This window comes from Serinus canaria, chromosome 2 (genome assembly GCF_022539315.1).
Source record: "Serinus canaria isolate serCan28SL12 chromosome 2, serCan2020, whole genome shotgun sequence".
NCBI classification, from domain to species: Eukaryota; Metazoa; Chordata; class Aves; order Passeriformes; family Fringillidae; genus Serinus; species Serinus canaria.
In genome coordinates this window covers 90870999-90889299 of record NC_066315.1, presented here as the reverse complement: position 1 = coordinate 90889299, position 18301 = coordinate 90870999, and the positions used below count along the sequence as shown (strand labels likewise).

At 36.2% G+C, this 18301-nt stretch overlaps 1 protein-coding gene across 1 annotated transcript in view; it reads left to right on the top strand.

Moving 5' to 3' along the window:
* The window catches only part of LOC103815655 (dynein axonemal heavy chain 5-like), a 148880-nt gene that overhangs the window by 62590 nt on the left and 67989 nt on the right, over window positions 1–18301 (top strand). The window contains exons 44-52 of the mRNA XM_030238620.2: window positions 1096–1230; window positions 2242–2431; window positions 4842–5059; window positions 5961–6272; window positions 11256–11345; window positions 11430–11666; window positions 12171–12338; window positions 16104–16310; window positions 17557–17886. Of these exons, the coding sequence (XP_030094480.2) occupies window positions 1096–1230; window positions 2242–2431; window positions 4842–5059; window positions 5961–6272; window positions 11256–11345; window positions 11430–11666; window positions 12171–12338; window positions 16104–16310; window positions 17557–17886 (1887 nt within the window). The remainder of the gene's footprint in view (window positions 1–1095; window positions 1231–2241; window positions 2432–4841; window positions 5060–5960; window positions 6273–11255; window positions 11346–11429; window positions 11667–12170; window positions 12339–16103; window positions 16311–17556; window positions 17887–18301) is intronic.

Genomic DNA, 18301 nt, shown 5'->3' with positions numbered 1-18301 from the left:
CATCTACCTTTCTGAAGGACAAATAATTCTTAATTAAATAATTTGCTATTAATGCTTGTCAATGTTCTTAAAATTTTCTATTGATGGATAGATTGCAGTTTCCCAGGCAACCAATGATCCAAAGTTTCATTTTTGTTATGGTCCCAGTTTTCTCTAAAAGTTAACTTGAATCCCCCTCGTGAATTCCTTCTTTTCCTTTCTGTTCTTCCTTTCCTCCTCTTTTCAGGTATCTTTTGCATGTTGAAGACTTTTATCATCACTCATCCTACATATTAACTCTTTCCTGCTTTTACAGTAGATTTTGTAATATTTTTTCCTGAAAAAAAATATGTTTTCTAGTCAACTGATCGCTTGTTTTTCTTTTTCTTTTCACATTTCTTTTCTGTAGGGTTTATCTCCAAATGTGGAATCCAGCTTTTGGTCACAGTTTAGAAATATCAACTACAATGGAAATATATTTTCAATTGTCCTAAAAAGGACATTTGTATTTTTATTTCCCACTAAAATTGCAGATAAGTCATTGGGGAGCTTGTGACATAAATCCAATGTCAGATATTTTTCTGCAAAGCTTTGTGCCCCTGATTTGTTCCTAAGCTCAAAGAATAAGGGTTGTTACTCTTTATTAGTGCAGTTGGTTATTACCGTCTTTACTATTTTGTACTTGCCTTTATTTAGTTGCATCACACATAGATAATGTGTTGAATTCCTCTTGGTAATTTTGAACTCTAGTTGTGATCTAGTTCACCAGTTTGGTATCATCTGCAAACCTAATCAATAAGTGATTTCTTGCTGAAAATTCTGGAATTTACACCATATATTGTTTCAATTTGTCAGCCTAGGAAATAAGGGTGAGCTCTGTATCACCAGAAAGTACACTTTCTGGTATGGACATGCAACACTAGAAAATATGTTCAGGATTTGATAACAGCAAAACTGGAAATACATTTGAAAAGACAAAGAGCTGTGAATTTATAATTATTGAGAAGTTCTATAACATTAATTTAATTAGTGAATTTAATTTTCAGTCCTCTCTTGTTTTTTGTTTTGATCTATTTGATCTTCATACTTCCGATTTTGTTTGTGCTCTATTTCAAGGTTCACTATGACTTTGGGCTTAGAAATATCCTGTCTGTTTTAAGAACACTTGGAGCAGTGAAAAGATCTAATCCCCAAGAGCCAGAGAAAACTGTTGTGATGAGAGTTCTGCGGGACATGAACCTCTCCAAACTGGTACTGTAACACTGATGACTTTGCCCAATAGAGTATTTTGCTTGCATTTTAAGGGTCTTTATTATGTACTTTGAAAAGCTATTTTTCTTCACCAGTTGGATTCATTATTTTGCAGGTTTTCATATGATTTATAAGAGAGTGGAGAATCAGAATGTAGTTACTGTGTGAGCTCAATTTGTCTTTTAAAGAGAGGAAAACACATCATAAGCTTTAGCTGAAAAAATCTTTGGAAATACCATGAGATCCTAGGGGATCTACCTGGTCCTCTAATTGCCTCTTGTTTTTAATTCTTTTTACCCTAAGGAGAGAAAGGAAGAATACATTGTATTAACTCTTAATAATGTCACCAAAGATCCTTCTTAATCCAGATTTTCAATTTATACATTTCTTGGGAGTCTGTTGCCTTTTCAGAATATCATAAGAATTGCATTAAGTGAGATAATTGGAAGCAGCTAATACCTACTAGTGGAAGATCTTTCGGTAATACTATTTGAAATATTCATCTTTCTTTTTATTGCTGTAATTAAAAGGTTATAACATGTCTAGACTCTGTGTATTTACCTTGGGAACCACTTTTGTGATGGAACCAAGGACTCTGTTTCTGATGTTAATCTCCTCAGCGCGTTGGTACACGCATTCAAACCTATAGCAACGCTTCAGTGATTTACAGAAGGAAAAAATCATAACAATTCTAAGGCAAAATATGATGGGAATAAATCTTGCTGACTTATGCAACAAATGAAGAAATATGTCTGTGTATACATTGAAGAAAACTGTATTAAGTTGTTGACATTTTTATCAGCCTTAAGTATTTAATTTAGAAATTACTACTTGTGATTTTATTGTATGAAACTCGCTTCATAAAACTGATGGATAATTATAATTTTTACTTTGGAAGTGGTAAGATTTTCACTGCCATCTTTTAAATAGCTTATCTTGAAGATTGTTTACAACTATAATAATAATTTCAATAAATAAATAATGTGTTTCCCCCTACTTTATCCTTGACAGGTGGATGAAGATGAACCTTTATTTATGAGTCTCATTAATGACCTATTCCCTGGAATTACTCTGGATAAATCTGGGTATCCTGAACTACAGTCAGCCATCCAAAAACAGACAGAGGAAGCAGGGCTTATTAATCATCCACCATGGATACTTAAACTTATTCAGCTGTACGAAACTCAACGAGTCCGACATGGTTAGCATGCCAGATGAGGCTTTGAGACTGCTTTGTAGATGAGACTGCATTATTTTATCTGCCACTAGAATGCAGATTAATTTAATGAAAAATGTTTAAAAAAATTAACAGATACAATTTTAAAGCCTATGTTGGTATTTTGCTTAAGAAGCTCTTATGACCTTTTTTTTGGTGTGCAATCCTGTGTTGTATTACATTTTTATGGGGAGTATGAGTGTGGCCGTTGGTGATTGAAATTTCTATAGAACAAGTTAAAATATATTCATTCAAATCTAGAAACAGCAATTTTATTCAGTGTTTTGAAAACTATTCAGAGTTCAGTCATGAAGCTCAAGTTTAATGTTGCTGTGAGATTATAATGTTGAGAAGACTACCAAAAATAGTCTCTCAGACCTACCATGCATGCAATGCAATTCCAAGTGTTTTCTTTGTGATCAATTCTTCCCTTTTAAACTGAGGAGAAATAAGCTTTCCTCCTACAGGATCAGGGGAATTAGACAAGATGGACTCCAGAGGTCCCTTCCAATTTCAGCCATTCTTTGATTCTATGAAAATACATTTTTACAGTGCAGAAAAAGCCATTGAGTAAAGTTTATCCTGTCCTATGAAGGGTATCATAGACAGTATTAAATCCAGGCTTACAATTCATAGCTCAGTGGAAAAAAGAACACCCCTACTTTAAAATATCCCCCACACCCTTAACATCTAGCTAATGATTTTTTAGTATAATAAGGGGAAAATATTAATAAAATGTAACTAAAGCAGCAAAGATTTATAAAGATATCATCCTTCTTATTCTCCCTTTTCTTGCCATAATAAAAGAATAAACAGCTTAAACTAATGAAATAAATGAAAGGAAGTACTCATTCACATACCACAGTCTGAGTTCTTAAGGCCTCAAATATTAATTCAGATCATTGGTTAGACTGAAGAACTGGTTAGTGCTGTGCAGGCTTACTAATTTCCATCCAGATTTCTGAATGCAGTGTTGCATAACAGCTATTTCCATATAGGAACTATATATTTCTATATATGGAAGTTTTAATGGTTTTAGTTATGATTAAATCTGTCTCTTTTTAAAAGAAGCTGTTTGATCTGTGGGACACTACAGTTCCTCTATTCTTCAAAAATCTTCAGGATCCACCATGACAGTCTGTTTAGATGCCTCTTTCCCCACATCCCTATTATTGCAGCTCCAATTATCCGAACAGTTGCATGCTCAAGCCAAAAGTTTTTTGACTTTATATAACAAAATTTACTGCACTGAAGGAAAAAGATTATGGTTTCCTGACTTCCACTTGTCCTACTCATGAACTTGAATTCATGTAGGGGTCACCACAGAATTTAAAATAATGAGGAGAAATATGGCCATATGTGCACATGAAGGGTTTTTATAAACACACACACACACTCACACACACACACATGGAGATCCAGTGCATGGATCTTGAAATCTGTTTGGCATAACAATTTTAGTTGAAATATCACTGAAACCATCAGAAAAGCCCCCTGGTTAACATTGAAGAGATTTCCCCATATGAAACATATGGCATGAGTAGTGATTTTCTGGGTCCTCAGATTGTTTCAGGGAACATCCAGCTCCCTTTAGTTTTAGAGGAAACGTCAAACAATTTGCATGGCACTGGATTAGTTTTATTATTTGGGTTTGGGATTGTTCCATACTTTTGTTGAAGAGGTTTTCAAAACCAACTAAGGAATATGTTGTCCAGTTGCCTTTAGGGCTAATAGGAGTTATCTAAGTCCTTTAAATTACTTTTGAAATCTCAATTTGAATGTCCCATCTGATTTGGACAGATTCTGGGCCTATTGAATGAAAACATAACTAAAGACCCACAGTAGGCTCAATTTCTTGTTGAAGACACAATTTATTTTTCTTAGATAACATGTATACACTGATGAACTAAGTGTGGTTGTTCTTAACAGGTTTTATGAAAGAAAGATCTATTAATTGTCAGCATGGGTGGATACAGGTACATTATTTTGATACTATTGCATCATAAAGATGCACTTGATTTTGTATATCACTGAAGATGCTCATTCCCATTAGATACATTTAGAAATTTCTGGATTTTTTGCCACCATCCATGTCAATGTCATTGCGTGAGAACATCAAAAGGCTGTTGTGTTATCCCATTAAAAAAAAGAAAAGAGTTGCCTGAGGGAGGATGCAGACCCACATAGGCTTGCCTATCATAATAGAGAGGCATTTATAGAGGCCTTTAAATAATAGTTTCAAATTCTGTTTCAATCAACATTAAGTGGAGTGAGAAACATCCTTTTGTATTGGCTTTTGATAAAAATAAAACAAGGATCGTTGATGCAATGAACCATTAAATGGTAGCACGACACACTGACATTTCATTTTAAACCATGTTTATTTTGTTATAAGGTATGATGACTCTAGGTCCAACTGGTGCAGGAAAGACAAAATGCATTCACATTTTGATGAAAGCAATGACAGATTGTGGTGCTCCTCATAAAGAGATGAGAATGAACCCAAAGGCAATCACAGCTTCCCAGATGTTCGGTACCCTTGATGTTGCCACAAATGACTGGACAGATGGCATTTTCTCTACATTATGGAGAAAAACTTTAAAGGCAAAGAAGGTGATGGATGCTGTATCATGACTGATGTTTAATACTGTTTCCATAAAGTGTCATTACCTGTCATTTATCTGAAAGGTCTTCCATTATAAAATCAAACGGGAAAATGCAGTGTTAATTTTGCTTTGTGTCTGATGAGCTCAATGTGCACAAGAGTCAGAATTACATATATATCCCAGATAGCACTAGGTTTCCCAAGCATTTGAGGTTCCAGAATTAATTTAGATAAGATTTTAAGTGGTTTGCTTCCTTCTGTAAGCAGTCCAAACACAAAACCAAGGTATGTTCATGTTTTGATGAGAGGGCAGAGAAGTCCTTTCTCCTGTCTGGTTTCAAGTCATAGCCACTTTTTTTCACTAGTTATATCAGAATGTAAGGCTTTGGTAAGAAACTGATGTAGGCATTTCCCAATTTTCTTATCAAACCTGCAGATCATGTTTCATGAAATCATAATTACACTCACATCTACTGAACAGCTACCCTGAACTGGCTTGGAAAATGGGACATCTTACATGAAATACTTGAGTAACATCTCTCAAGGACTGACTTAGTGCCTGTGTCTGTGACTGCATTTAATGGGAAATGTTTTCATCCTTCTTGCTGAATGCTGGGTTGGCTGATGTACTTTTGTCGAAGAAAGATACAACTTTCTGCTCAGTACAGCACAAATTAATTTTTTTTGCTGTTTCTTAATATCTTTTCTAGTGTGACACAGGACAACAAAAGAAGAATTAAAACCACTGAGCAAATTACAAAAAATTGAATTTTTATATTGCTTTTTTGCTGAGTACCAAATTATGACATTACTTTTATCTAAGAGTACATTTTCTGATATTACATGAATGTGTATTTTTGATCAAGGTAGGTAGAGTTGAATGTGTGTGTCTCTCCTCTTTTTTTTTAGGGTGAGCATATCTGGATAGTTTTGGATGGACCTGTTGATGCAATATGGATTGAAAATCTGAACTCTGTTCTGGATGATAATAAGACCCTTACTTTGGCCAATGGAGATCGCATTCCAATGTCCCCCAATTGCAAAATTATTTTTGAACCTCACAACATTGACAATGCTTCCCCTGCAACAGTTTCTCGTAATGGGATGGTCTTCATGAGTTCTTCAGTGTTAGACTGGAAGCCTATTTTAAGGGCTTGGCTTCAGACACTGCCAGTCATATACTCCAATGTCCTATGGAATTGCTTTAATGCTGTATTTCAGGTAATTAATTACCTAGTTCAGAAAAAAACCCACATTTCTTATTCTTTTTTTTTTAAATGAAGCATTGCTTCTTCCTAAGTGCTCTTTCAATTATTTACATTTCTTTGTTTATGTAATAAAGATGAAGGATTAAAAAAGGAGAGAAAATTATCTCTATCATTCATAAATGACTGAATCTATAACAGATGAATAATCTGAATGTTTTGTTTTGTCTGCATACGATAGTTGGCAAGGAATTGTTAAACCTGTGATTATTTTATATTGGCAAAACAGATACTCTCTTTGCTTGTAATTTTAATACTGCAATTTTAGTTATTGTTAGGATACACAAAGGAAGCAGGTAAATTTCTTATTTTGTTTCAAATATAAAGAAGTAAATTCAGAAAGAAACTGAGCTAGTTTTACTCTGGTGCAACAGGAATGCATTTGGTCCATCAAATGTGATTTTTATTCTATAATTCAAATTTATCCAGGGTAGTTCTCTGTTCTCTGCTGCTCTGAAGCTCTGACTATAGCTCTGAAAATATGACTATAACTTGTCTCGCCTGATTTTATTATCCATGTTCCTGTTCCAATGGAAATTTTTGAAACTACATCACTTTGATACATTGCTTGACAAAATTGTGTTCAGTCAGTAGATCCAAAGTAAGAATCCTAAATGTTTTTCCCCCTCTGTTTGGCCTTACCTTACTGAATCATTAGAAAGGTTCCAGAATTATTAAGGATGGTTGCACTCAATAGTGGGTATAAAAGCATAATCTCAGTAGCATACTTCCATCATATTGAAATATGCTGTTTTGCTTTTGAATGTTTTTAAAGAAATAGTTATGTCTTTGCAACCTTTCAGTATTATCTTCTGATTTCCTCAATATCTGTAAAATAAATGCAATTTCCAACATACCTTGGTTTTCCATCAAATTGGTCCTGCCTGTTTACTCATGTAATTGGTGTTGGATTTCACAGGGGTTTCTCCTGTAATATTTTTAATTGCTCTTGCATTTTAAAAATGCAGTTTTAATGAACTTTGAGTGACATTTCAGAAAGCTTTTTATACATCATGGTAAAAGTAATGATTGATATAGGATTAGAATGCCCTGAATGTTAACAAATATATTTTAACATTCTACTTTTCATTTCAGTGGACATTTACTTTAAAACTAATGTTTAACAAGCTATTCATTTTGTTCTACCTCCAAAACTTAATGATATGACATAGTATTTACTGCAGCAGCAAGAGAAACAATCCTGATAATGAGTTTTAAAATATGCTTCCAAAGTAATGTATATGTGGGTCAATTTACTGCTTCTTTGCCACAATTCTATTTATATTTTATGCTACAACTTGCTCTGAAAACATAACAACAACACTTAAAATGCCCAAGCCTGAAGCAATAGTAATAAAGTCCAGAAAAATATGTATTTTATTAGATTAAGAAATGAAAATGTAGTGAAATATGAAGTTAGTTCAGTGCTGAAGGCTGCATTTACAGCTATCAAAATGTAAATGAAAGCTGTCATGCTGGCAGTTTTCTTTCACTTTTAATGTGCTGTCTTTGCTTCTCAAATAATAGAGGCAATAAAAGTGATTTTACAGATGAGAGCAACACTACTTTTGTGTTCACATGGCTCTTTTTATAGTTATTATTTTCTGCCACATTAAAAAAAGAGTAAGAATTCAAAAAGAAAATTTTTGAAATAAGAGTCATCAACAGTGGTAGTCAAACCCCAGATACAGACCTTGGTGGATTTAATGCTAGTATTAAGAAAAAAATGGATATAAACATCTGACAAAGATCTGATTTTTCAAAGAACATGAAGATTAGACTATAGATGGAAATATAGTAACCAAGGAGACTCAGTCTTAAGCAGACATATAGAGACTTTCTGAATTTAATCTAAACTCAACTAAAATAGATGTAAAATAGATGTAAGACAAAAGCTATAAGAATTAAAATTTGCTTACAAAACACTCTTGTTATTTATGCCAATCAAAATAGTATTTGTCACTGAAAGTCTTCATGCTGGATAAAGTAATTTTCAATAAAGGTGCAGCAGGTAGCAGCAATGCAGGAGGAAAGAGCAGGAAATAATAGGTGTGAATCAGTGGAAAGAGTGTATTTATTCTTTTAAAGTATATCATAAATGGCCCTGTAAGTCACCATTTTTTATGCATTAAAAAAAAAATCAAAATACAAAAGCAAAAAGTCCAAAACCAAACCTCTAAACTTAACCTTATTTCAATTCAAGATGATCTTAGAATGCTTTCTATTTCCACAGGATTTTGTTTAGAACAGTGGTTGAGGGTTTGCACTTTCTCCCTCCCTTCCCAATTCTTTCTTCTCAGCAACATTTCCTGCTTTGCAGTAGTTTCAAATAAACTCTTATCCCTATAAAAAGTCTCTCTTAAATTTAGAATCTCCACTGCCAATTCCTGGTCTGGGAATGAGGCTGCTACTTGTAAGCAACAGAATTGCATAGCTGATGGAAATAATTATCTGAGACAGTTTCAAAGAACTGAAATAATTAAAATAGTTACCTGAGTGGTGTTATTGAGATTGTCTGCAAAGTGTGAAGCTCAAGCCAGTGGTGGTTGTTAAGTGAATAACATAGGTTTCAGCATATCCAAGTTTTGTTTAAATGAAAAAAAAGTAGTAGCAACTTAATTTTCCAATGTAACTAATTTTCTTCTTCCACATTAAATCTCACACTAATCCAATTTGTGTAAAGGCTGCTACTGTGCCTGGAGCATAGAGCTGAATATATAATCCAAAGATTTTCTTACCTTTAATATTTAAATGCTGATGTTAAAATTAATATTACAAGTATTAATAACTTTTTATTACTGAGTTGTTCTTTTGCTTGTCTAAACCCTTTGGATATGTTACCTTCTACCTGTCCTAAAGAGTGCTCTGTAGTCCAGTGAGCTCTATAGTGATTGTACTCTGTGCAAAAGGATCATTCTTTCATGTGAACATTTAGCATCTGACTTCATTTTTCAGCCTCCTTGTAAGGGAGAGCAAATTGCTGATCCAAATTCTTAAAAATTTATGTGTATTTGTCATGACCCAACTCATTTTTCCAGTCCCCCTGCCCAAAAAATTAATGCAAGTTTCTGTGTTAATTCTGCATCCCTTTTCCAGCCATGTATTGTTTTAAAAATCGTAGTAGTAATAAAATACTAGCATATATGGAACTGATTTTTTTCCATAAACTCAAAGAAAAAGAAGACATTAAAAAACCCTTCATAAACTACAGAAATCTCATTGGAATCATAAGTACCATAAAACTAGTTCTGGTGAAAATTGGGCTCTTGATAGTACAGAATACTTTGACGCATGAAATATCTTTATTCTGTGTGTTTCAAATCAATTATTAAACAATTTACAGAGCCCTGCTCAATTTTACAGATGAGGAAGCTGAATCCCACTGAGATTTAGCTCCAAATTCTAAAAGTCTTAGATTTGAATTTCCCACAGTGCTAGTGGGCACTCCCCTGTGGCACCCATAGCAGCTTCAGTTACTCAGATGAGCACCCTATGTACCACTGGGGATGGACCAGGCATTTTTGGGGAAAAGCCACAAAAAGGCAGCGCACAGAGGTGGAGGCACTTGTCCTGGTCAGCAAGAAATAGCAAAAGAAGCAACCTGATAGAGTGGGTGACATCCCTGCCCATAGTGGGGTGAAAGAAGATGACCTCTAAGGTTCCTTGCAACCCTATGTATTCCATGATTCTGGGTATGCCCACACTCAGGTTGTCTTCTTAGACCTCTTATCTATACACCCTACTCTAGATTAAGGTGCTTAAGTGAGTTTTTGATCACAATATATATTTTTTGTGTCTGTGTGTTACCTGGTATTCTAGTGGGATGAAACTCAGGAGGATGGGTAAAAATATTGATTCATTCTCTGTGACAATAAATATCAGCATATAGCACTTGGAGAACTTCAGTGACAAAAATTAAACTGAAAAGTGAAACAAAGCTGGTGAGCATGAGGGTAAACAGCTCAGTGATTTTTTTAAAAGTATCTAAGTAAATTGTTTATGTCTTTGGGCAACTGAATGTTTTCTTTGTCTTAGCTTTCTCCCTGACAGGACATGACATCTATAAATGGAATTCCTCCAAAATTACTATCTCCCATAGTATCCCTGTTATACTTTCACTTCCCAGAATGAGTGGGTGGTGTTGATTTCCAAAGATTAAGAGGGCAAATATAACCCACAGGGAGAGTTTTATATTACAGATTGTTGAATGAAGGTAGAAGTAGGTTATCATTTACATCAGTCTGTACTATTGGATGGCAATTGATATTTTAAAATTTTGCTCTGCAAATCTCAGAGACAAGTTTACATCAATTTGAAACTTTGCTCGAGATGTTGCAAAACACTTGGCAAAGACAGACTTGGTAGCCAACGCTATGAAGAAACCTGAGGAAAGCCCAGCTTCTATTAAAATCAATTCAAAAATTCTTTTTGGGTCTTCCTAGGATTCTGCAGGAAAACAAGAGTATTGATTTCAAGAGGGACTGGTACAGTATGGTGCAGTCAGAATAGATGAGACAGATAGAAATTTATAGTGGCAAGCTTGTGCATTATATATATATGTATCATCAGTGCTTTTATCTTCCTACTACAAAATAGCAGTGGTAGATTAAAATCTCTAGTGGAGAGCACAAATGGCAGGCAGATCCCTGAAGTAACTGAACAACATTCCTCAAATTACTCTTCAGGAAATTACTCTGTGGAGCTCATACGAGTAGCTCTGCTGACTCTGGTACATCAAAGTTATTTTTCTAATACACTATTGTTAGAAAAAAATCATGGTTAAAGTCTGAATATTTATAAGCCCAGAAATGGGGAAAGTTGTTGTTTGGAAATAAAGTTTAGAATATATTTGAAAATAAAGAATTTATCTCATCTAAGAATAAATCATGCCATTGAAACTGGTAAAGAGAATCTTTAAAAAATGTATTTTTCTTCCCAGGATGTGATGGATTTTGTTTTCTCTGCTGTGACACCCAAAATGTCGATTTTAGAATGTATGTACATCAAGCAAGCTATTGACCTCCTGCAGGTAGATATGGCATCTGTTTTTCTCTCTCTGATTCTGTGATGTGTTCTAGGAGGGCAGTAGTTCTATATTGCATCCACTTTGCAGGGTTTGCTGTCTGGCCGAGACGAGAAGCAGCTCAGTGAGGAACATATTGCTCGCTTGTTTCTTTTTGCTGCGATGTGGTCAGCTGGAGCCCTTCTGGAGCCAGATGACAAGCTGAAAATGGAGCTGTTCCTACGGAGTCACTCTGCAGTGAAAGAGCTTCCAGCTGTGAATGGAGAGGAAACCATGTTTGAATTTGTTGTCAATGCCTATGGACAGTGGGAGCACTGGTCAAAGAAGGTTTGTATGCTGCAACACGCTTTCTTAATGGGTACACAAGATGTATTTGGTAAGAGACATTTTATTTCCAATCCTACATAATTTGGTTAGGACGATTAACCCTACCAAATTCTCAGGAGCTTCTTTTTTTGAGGGATATTTTTCTTTTCCCCATAAATATATTCAACAAAGAACAGAAACATGCATTTGAAATAGCTTTGGAAGAAAAACAGAAGTGATCTTAACTGTATACTGTCTATCACCTTACTCTTAATGAAATTCCAGCAAGGAAAAGCTTTTATCAGACACTGGAGGTATGAAAATATCCTGCTAGTCTAACACCCTTTTAGAAAAGCATGACAAGATACTGATTGATTACGAAAGGATACTTGGCTTTTAGGAAGAAAAGTTTTGCTGATGTAAATTTTATAAAGTATATTTGATTTTGTCTTCTGATGCGGTTGTGATTGTGATTGTGTGGGCAGGTAGGAATGCTCAAACATTTTGCATGTCTTTCTTATGCAGGTCCCTGAATATATTTATCCTAAAGATTCAATACCAGAATATACTTCCATTCTAATTCCAAACATAGACAGTGTCCGAACAGACTTTCTAATGCACACTATCATGAGGCAAGGAAAAGCTGTTTTGCTAATTGGGGAACAAGGAACAGCAAAAACTGTTATGATTAAGGTAAGGGGAACAGGAAAACATATGTAATATATTAGTACGAGAACATTGCCATAGTTCATATTGGCACAAATGTTAAGCTGAAGTTAAGGACAGTTTGATTTTTCTTCAAGGTACATGCTAGCATTCCTACTGCAGCATTTTGCCAGTACTCACATGGACTACAAGTAAAAAAAACCCAAGTTTCTTCACTTTAGTATAAAGGTTTCTTTTAAACTTTGCTAACAGTGGCCAAAAGGTCAAATGATAAACCCTCTTTCCTATGCTTTCTTTTCTTTTGAGTAGTCTGCTGGAAAATTTCGCTTAGAAAATGTTGATTCTTGGAGGATTTTTTATTTTCCTGTGCTTTGTCAGTGATGCCATGTGTGAACTGATCTTTTGTACACCCTCGTTGCACAGCCTTTCTTCAAAAGCCAAACAGAAGAGAGAAAAAGAACTTCCTTCTTTAGTAAGGGTGGTTTTCAGAGGGTAAATTTACTGTTTGTTAAATGCTCTCTCAATTTCTTCACTGAAAATGACATGTTCTTTCTCTAGAAGGAAATAACAGGATTGCTATTTAATTAACAAATACATGCTTTCTGTATTATAAAATGGTGCAGGTTAATCATATGACATAAAAAATATAATAAAGAAAATTCAATAATCAAAAGACTGAGCAAAACCAGATGTCATACCAAACTTGGCATCCCTTATTTAAAAAAATGGAAGCACAATGTTTTTCTGCGGGGTTTCTGTGTTTTTCAGGGAAATGCATGGATTCTTTGATCAATGAGAGGTAGCTAAATAAAACTGATCTACTGTCGGGACAGCTGAATTAGTTATACAGGCAGCTACACCTCCACTGGAGGATTTGCAGAGGTCTTGAAATGGAAAATAGCTGAAAAACACCAGCCTAAATTGACCTTTGGCTTTCTTAAAATCTGGAGCCATTTTGTGTGCCCTGGCCATGAGCTCTCTGAGCCCTGACAGAGAGTGAGTTGTACCTGTGCCAGCAGCCATTAATGCTATTTTTCAGCATAGCTGTCGATGCCAACAGGCATGCTGGTGTCACGCCAGCTTCTGCTCCTGGCACCAGCTGAGAACTATTTTAGCAGAGTGAAGAGGCGGGGTCTGGGTGGTGGTCTTGATATTCCACATCCTGGATTTAGTCCAGATACTGGCAACCTCCAGCCTTCAGCTGCCATTCCTGTCCCTAAAAATAATTGAAACTGATTCTTGTGAGTTGCTTACGCTTAGTCTATGCTATAGAGCAGAGTAGCAGATATTTGATCTCCTGTAAGGTTAGGGGTGAGTGTTAACTGCCTTCACAACTGCTCCCCTTCTGCTTTCATCTTCCGTAGAATTTTGTTTTACTACACCTTGTGGAAATTTCCAGATATAAACAGCTGATTGAATGAAAAAGTAAAAGAGTCTTAATATAGAATACTTCAGGTAGTAATCTGAGTTAATCTGAATGATCTTCGGTGTTGAGTAAAGCATCAGTATGAATCAAAATAAAGAACTCAAAATTGAATGGTAATTTAAGACCTTTATTCTCTGTACTATTAATTCACGAATTGCAAAAAAAAATTAAAATATAATATTAAACTGGTAATGGAAAGTTGAAAATTCTCTGATATTTTAACTAGCTAAATATTATTCAATACCCTCTTCTTTTTCAAAGGCAGTTCTCATTTCTGTGCAATATTACTATTACCATGTAAACATTCTGAAATGCCACAATGATAAAACACAAATGTGTTTTTTGAATGGTTGAGAATTCATAGTTGCAGTTTGCTGGCCTTGGCCAGCTGCAAGACCCTTACCCAGCTACTGATTGCCTCCCCCTCCTCAACAGCACAGGGCTGGAGGTAAATACAGGGAGATCCTCAACTCAACAATTACTGCCATGGGAAAAACATTGCATTAGGGGAACACTTTTAAAATTTATTTCTAATTAAAACCGGAATTGGATGGTGAAAAAAATATATTGAAAACACCCTCTTCTCACCCCTCTCTTCTTCTCACCTTTAGTCCTTCATCCCCAAATCCTCTACCTCCTCCCTGACCAGCAGTGCAGGGGAATGAGAAATAGGGGCTGTGGTCAGTCCATAACAGCTCCACACTCCCTTCCTCCTCATGCTGCTCTCTCCTCCCACATGGGACACAGTTCTTACCAGGGCTGCAGTTCTTCATGAACTGTTCCACCATGGGGTTCTTCATTGTGTCACAAGTCCTGCCAGCAAAACTGCTCCAGCATGGGCTTCTCTTTCCATGGGTCTACAGGTCCTGCCAGGAGATCCAGCATGGGCTGGATCCCATGGGGACACACCCTCCTTGGGGCATCCAGCTGCTCCAGTGTGAGGTCCTCCGTGGGCTGTAGGTTGACCTCTGTTCCACTGTGAACCTTGATGGAATGCAGGGGGATAACCTGCTTCACCATGGTCTGCACCACAGGCTGCAGGGGAATCTGTGCTGGAGCACCTCCTGCCCTTCTTTCTGCTCTCACTTTAGTGTCTGCAGGGCTGACTTTCTCACAGCTTTTTTCACTTCTCTCTCAACTGCCAGGCAGCATTTTACCCTTCCTGACACAGGCTGAGTGGGTCTGCTGGAGGTGGCTGGAACTGGCTGAGCACTGACCTGCACCAACCCCTCAGCTGTGAAGAGTACACACCAAAGACAGGACTGTTGCATATACACTGCATGTGTGGGTTGTTGTTTATGTGAGGTCTGAAAGACGCTCTTTCTGAAGGGCACCTTTTCTTAAACTGCTATCACTGCATCAACAAAATTAACAATATTCATCAAAATATTTTGTGGGCATCTAGCTGGATCTTCTTTTCTGTTGTCACACAGAGTGTATGTCTCACTGGAGTTCTTAGAGCACTTCATCAGCAAGGTTACAGGTTTCTTTTTCTAGGTGCCAAAATGGGAACATTTCTAGTCAACCCTCTTATACAGATAAGAATTTAAATTATATTCAACTTCATCATCAGTGCAGAAGAATCAAATCTTTAAAAAGAAATTATGTTGGAAATGATGGAATTTTTAGTTCTATTTCTAAGCTCCAGGACTTCTCCTGAGCAAAATATTTCCTATGCTCTCTCTCTCTCTCACTCTCACTCTCTTTCTGTCTCTCTCTCTATATATATGCCTTGGTGTGACTCCAGGGTTACACATTTTTATTATAAAACCTTACTAAATATGAAAACTGGAACTTTGTTTCTTTGGGGCATCCTCAGCAGCTGTGGGAATTGTACATATTCATAAAATTCAATGATTACTTTCTTCATTAAGAGAAGACAGCTATCAGTAAGTGTGGTGTGTCTGGGTCTAATTTTACACTGCCATTCCTTTACGCTGCTTTTGTTTTAAGAGTTTTGGTTTTGTAGTGTACACATGAAAATGGATTTAGTTTTTCTCTTGTTCCCTGCAGTCTGCTGTAATGGATCATCACTAACAGCTTAAATTTAGAAAAACCCTGACAATTGCAAATTCAAACTTTATTTGCATCTTGAGCTGGCATACATCTACTTGTAATACTTAGTGAAGTCTATTAAGAGCTTATAAATTTTAATCCTTAAAAATTTTATGCAAAACATTTACTGACAATTTTTTTTTTAATTTCAAGTTGCAGATGGTGTATTTATCTTAAATAAACTGTGTTTCTAGACTTTGAAGTTAATAGCAGGACTGAGATTTTTGGGGGGCTGCTGAGCATCTGTGTCTCTTTTTGTCTTAGTTTACCTGGAGTTGCTGATGTGCTTTTAAAAGTGGTTTATCTTGCAGAATTACACAAGCAAGTATGATCCCGATGTTCACTTGACCAAATGCCTAAACTTTTCCTCTGCAACTCTGCCACATATGTTCCAAAGGAGCATAGAAAGTTACATAGGCAAAAGAATGGGTGCTACACACGGTCCTCCAGCAGGGAAGAAAATGACTGTCTTTATCGATGACATCAACATGCCTCTGATTAATGAATGGGGTGATCAGGTAAAAGGAAATATCAATATTTTGGAGTTGGTGGTCTTCCCATCATTGTTGCTGATGGGAATATTGATCTGTGGGTTGAAAAAATGGGATAGGTTAGAAAAAAGGTATTATAATATGGGTTAGAACAAATATGTTTACTAAAACAAATTTCCCCAAGCCAGTTTTTGACATGACTAATAAGCTGTCAGTCCCAAAAGATCAAGGACAGTGTCAAGCTACTTGGTGCAATCACTGTAGTATTTAAGCCTTTTGTTTTGGTTGCATACAAAGCTAGTAGGATTTCCAAAGTAACAGTCCTGAGAACTAGTCTGGGAAAGGAAGCATGCAAACCCAAGTAACGTTCAGAGATTTTTCTTTGATCTGCTCTTGACTTTAAATTGCAGTTACTATTATGTGAAATCTAAATTGGTGATGAGTCTAAAGAACAAGACTTAAGAAGAAACTGGGGTTGTTGAGCCTTGAGTAAGGAAAGCTCAGAGGAGATCTTATTGCTTTTTGCAACTACCTGAAAGGAGGTTGTAGTGAGGTCAGTGTTGACAGGACAAGGGGAAATGGCTTCAAGTTGTACCAGGGGAGCTTTAGATGAGATTTTAGGGAAAAATTTCTTCACCAAAATTGTTGTTGAGCCCTGGAATAGACAGCCCAGGGAAGTGGTGGAGTCACCATCCCTGGAGGTATTTAATTGAGGTGTAGATTGGCACCTGAGGACACGGCTTAGTGGTGGATTTGGCAGTACCAGTTTAATAGTTGGACTCAATAATAAAAAGGTCCTTTCCAGCCTAAACAATTCTCTGATCACAGTTGACATTAAAGACTAGCAAGCTGTCTTGAGGTATTGATGAAAGAATACTTATAGACCTATACTCTGAAAATATTACTTAAATTAAAAAAAAAAATCAGCTGAGAAAAAGCAATTTCCCTGCTTCCAGTACAGCTCTTTACTCAGTGCCTCTTTGAAGTGGATGTGTGACTACACATTGTACTAAATTAATGGTTCTTTGTCACTGTCTAAATGCCTGTGTCAATCTGAAGATATAGTTTGGATTGAAAATTGAAAGATCTGTCTTTTCTGAAGTTGAAATGATCCAAATTCAATTGAATGACTCACTTCATGTCCGCAACTACTTAGCACATGCAGCTAACATGCAGTCAATGCACTGCATCTGAGTGCTTGGATGCCACATTGCATGTTGATAACATAGAAACACTTAACTCCTCCATTCTCTTTTTTGTTTCTGGTGTTTAGATCACCAATGAGATTGTAAGGCAGCTGATGGAACAGAAAGGTTTCTACAGTTTGGAGAAGCCAGGGGAATTCATGAATGTGGTTGACATCCAGTTTGTAGCTGCTATGATTCACCCTGGGGGAGGTCGGAATGATATCCCACAGCGCCTGAAACGCCAGTTCACCATCTTCAACTGCACACTGCCTTCTACTTCCTCTATTGATAAGATATTTCAAACAATAGCTGAAGGCTATTTCTGTGAACAACGACATTTCCCCACAGAAGTATGTAAACTGGCTTCAGCATTAGTATCTACAAGTCGAAAGGTTTGGCAAATGACAAAAGCAAAGGTAAAATTACATTTAGTAAGCTTTGAAACATCTTTTGTACTGTACCTTTTGTACTGTCATGTTTGTTTGTAGTTCATATTGTGAAGCTGTGACCTGTGGGTGTAACTGCTGGCTGATGCCTCTGTTCTGAATTGGATGCTCTGAGCACCAAGTTACTGATGAAAATCCCAATGCAGTGTTTCTTGTAGCTGATATAAGCATCACATTAAATACATATAACACAGTAGACATAGCTGATAGGAAGATTGAGAGATCTACCGGCTGAGAAAATGTTAAGAACACAAGGAACCAGAAATTAAAAATTAGATAGGAATCTCCTGTAAAAGCTGTTTGGGATTGCGAGAAACTTTGAAGATCTGAATTTTAGGAAAGAAGTCAAATTTGGCAGAGAGGGAATCAGTTAGAAAATATTCAA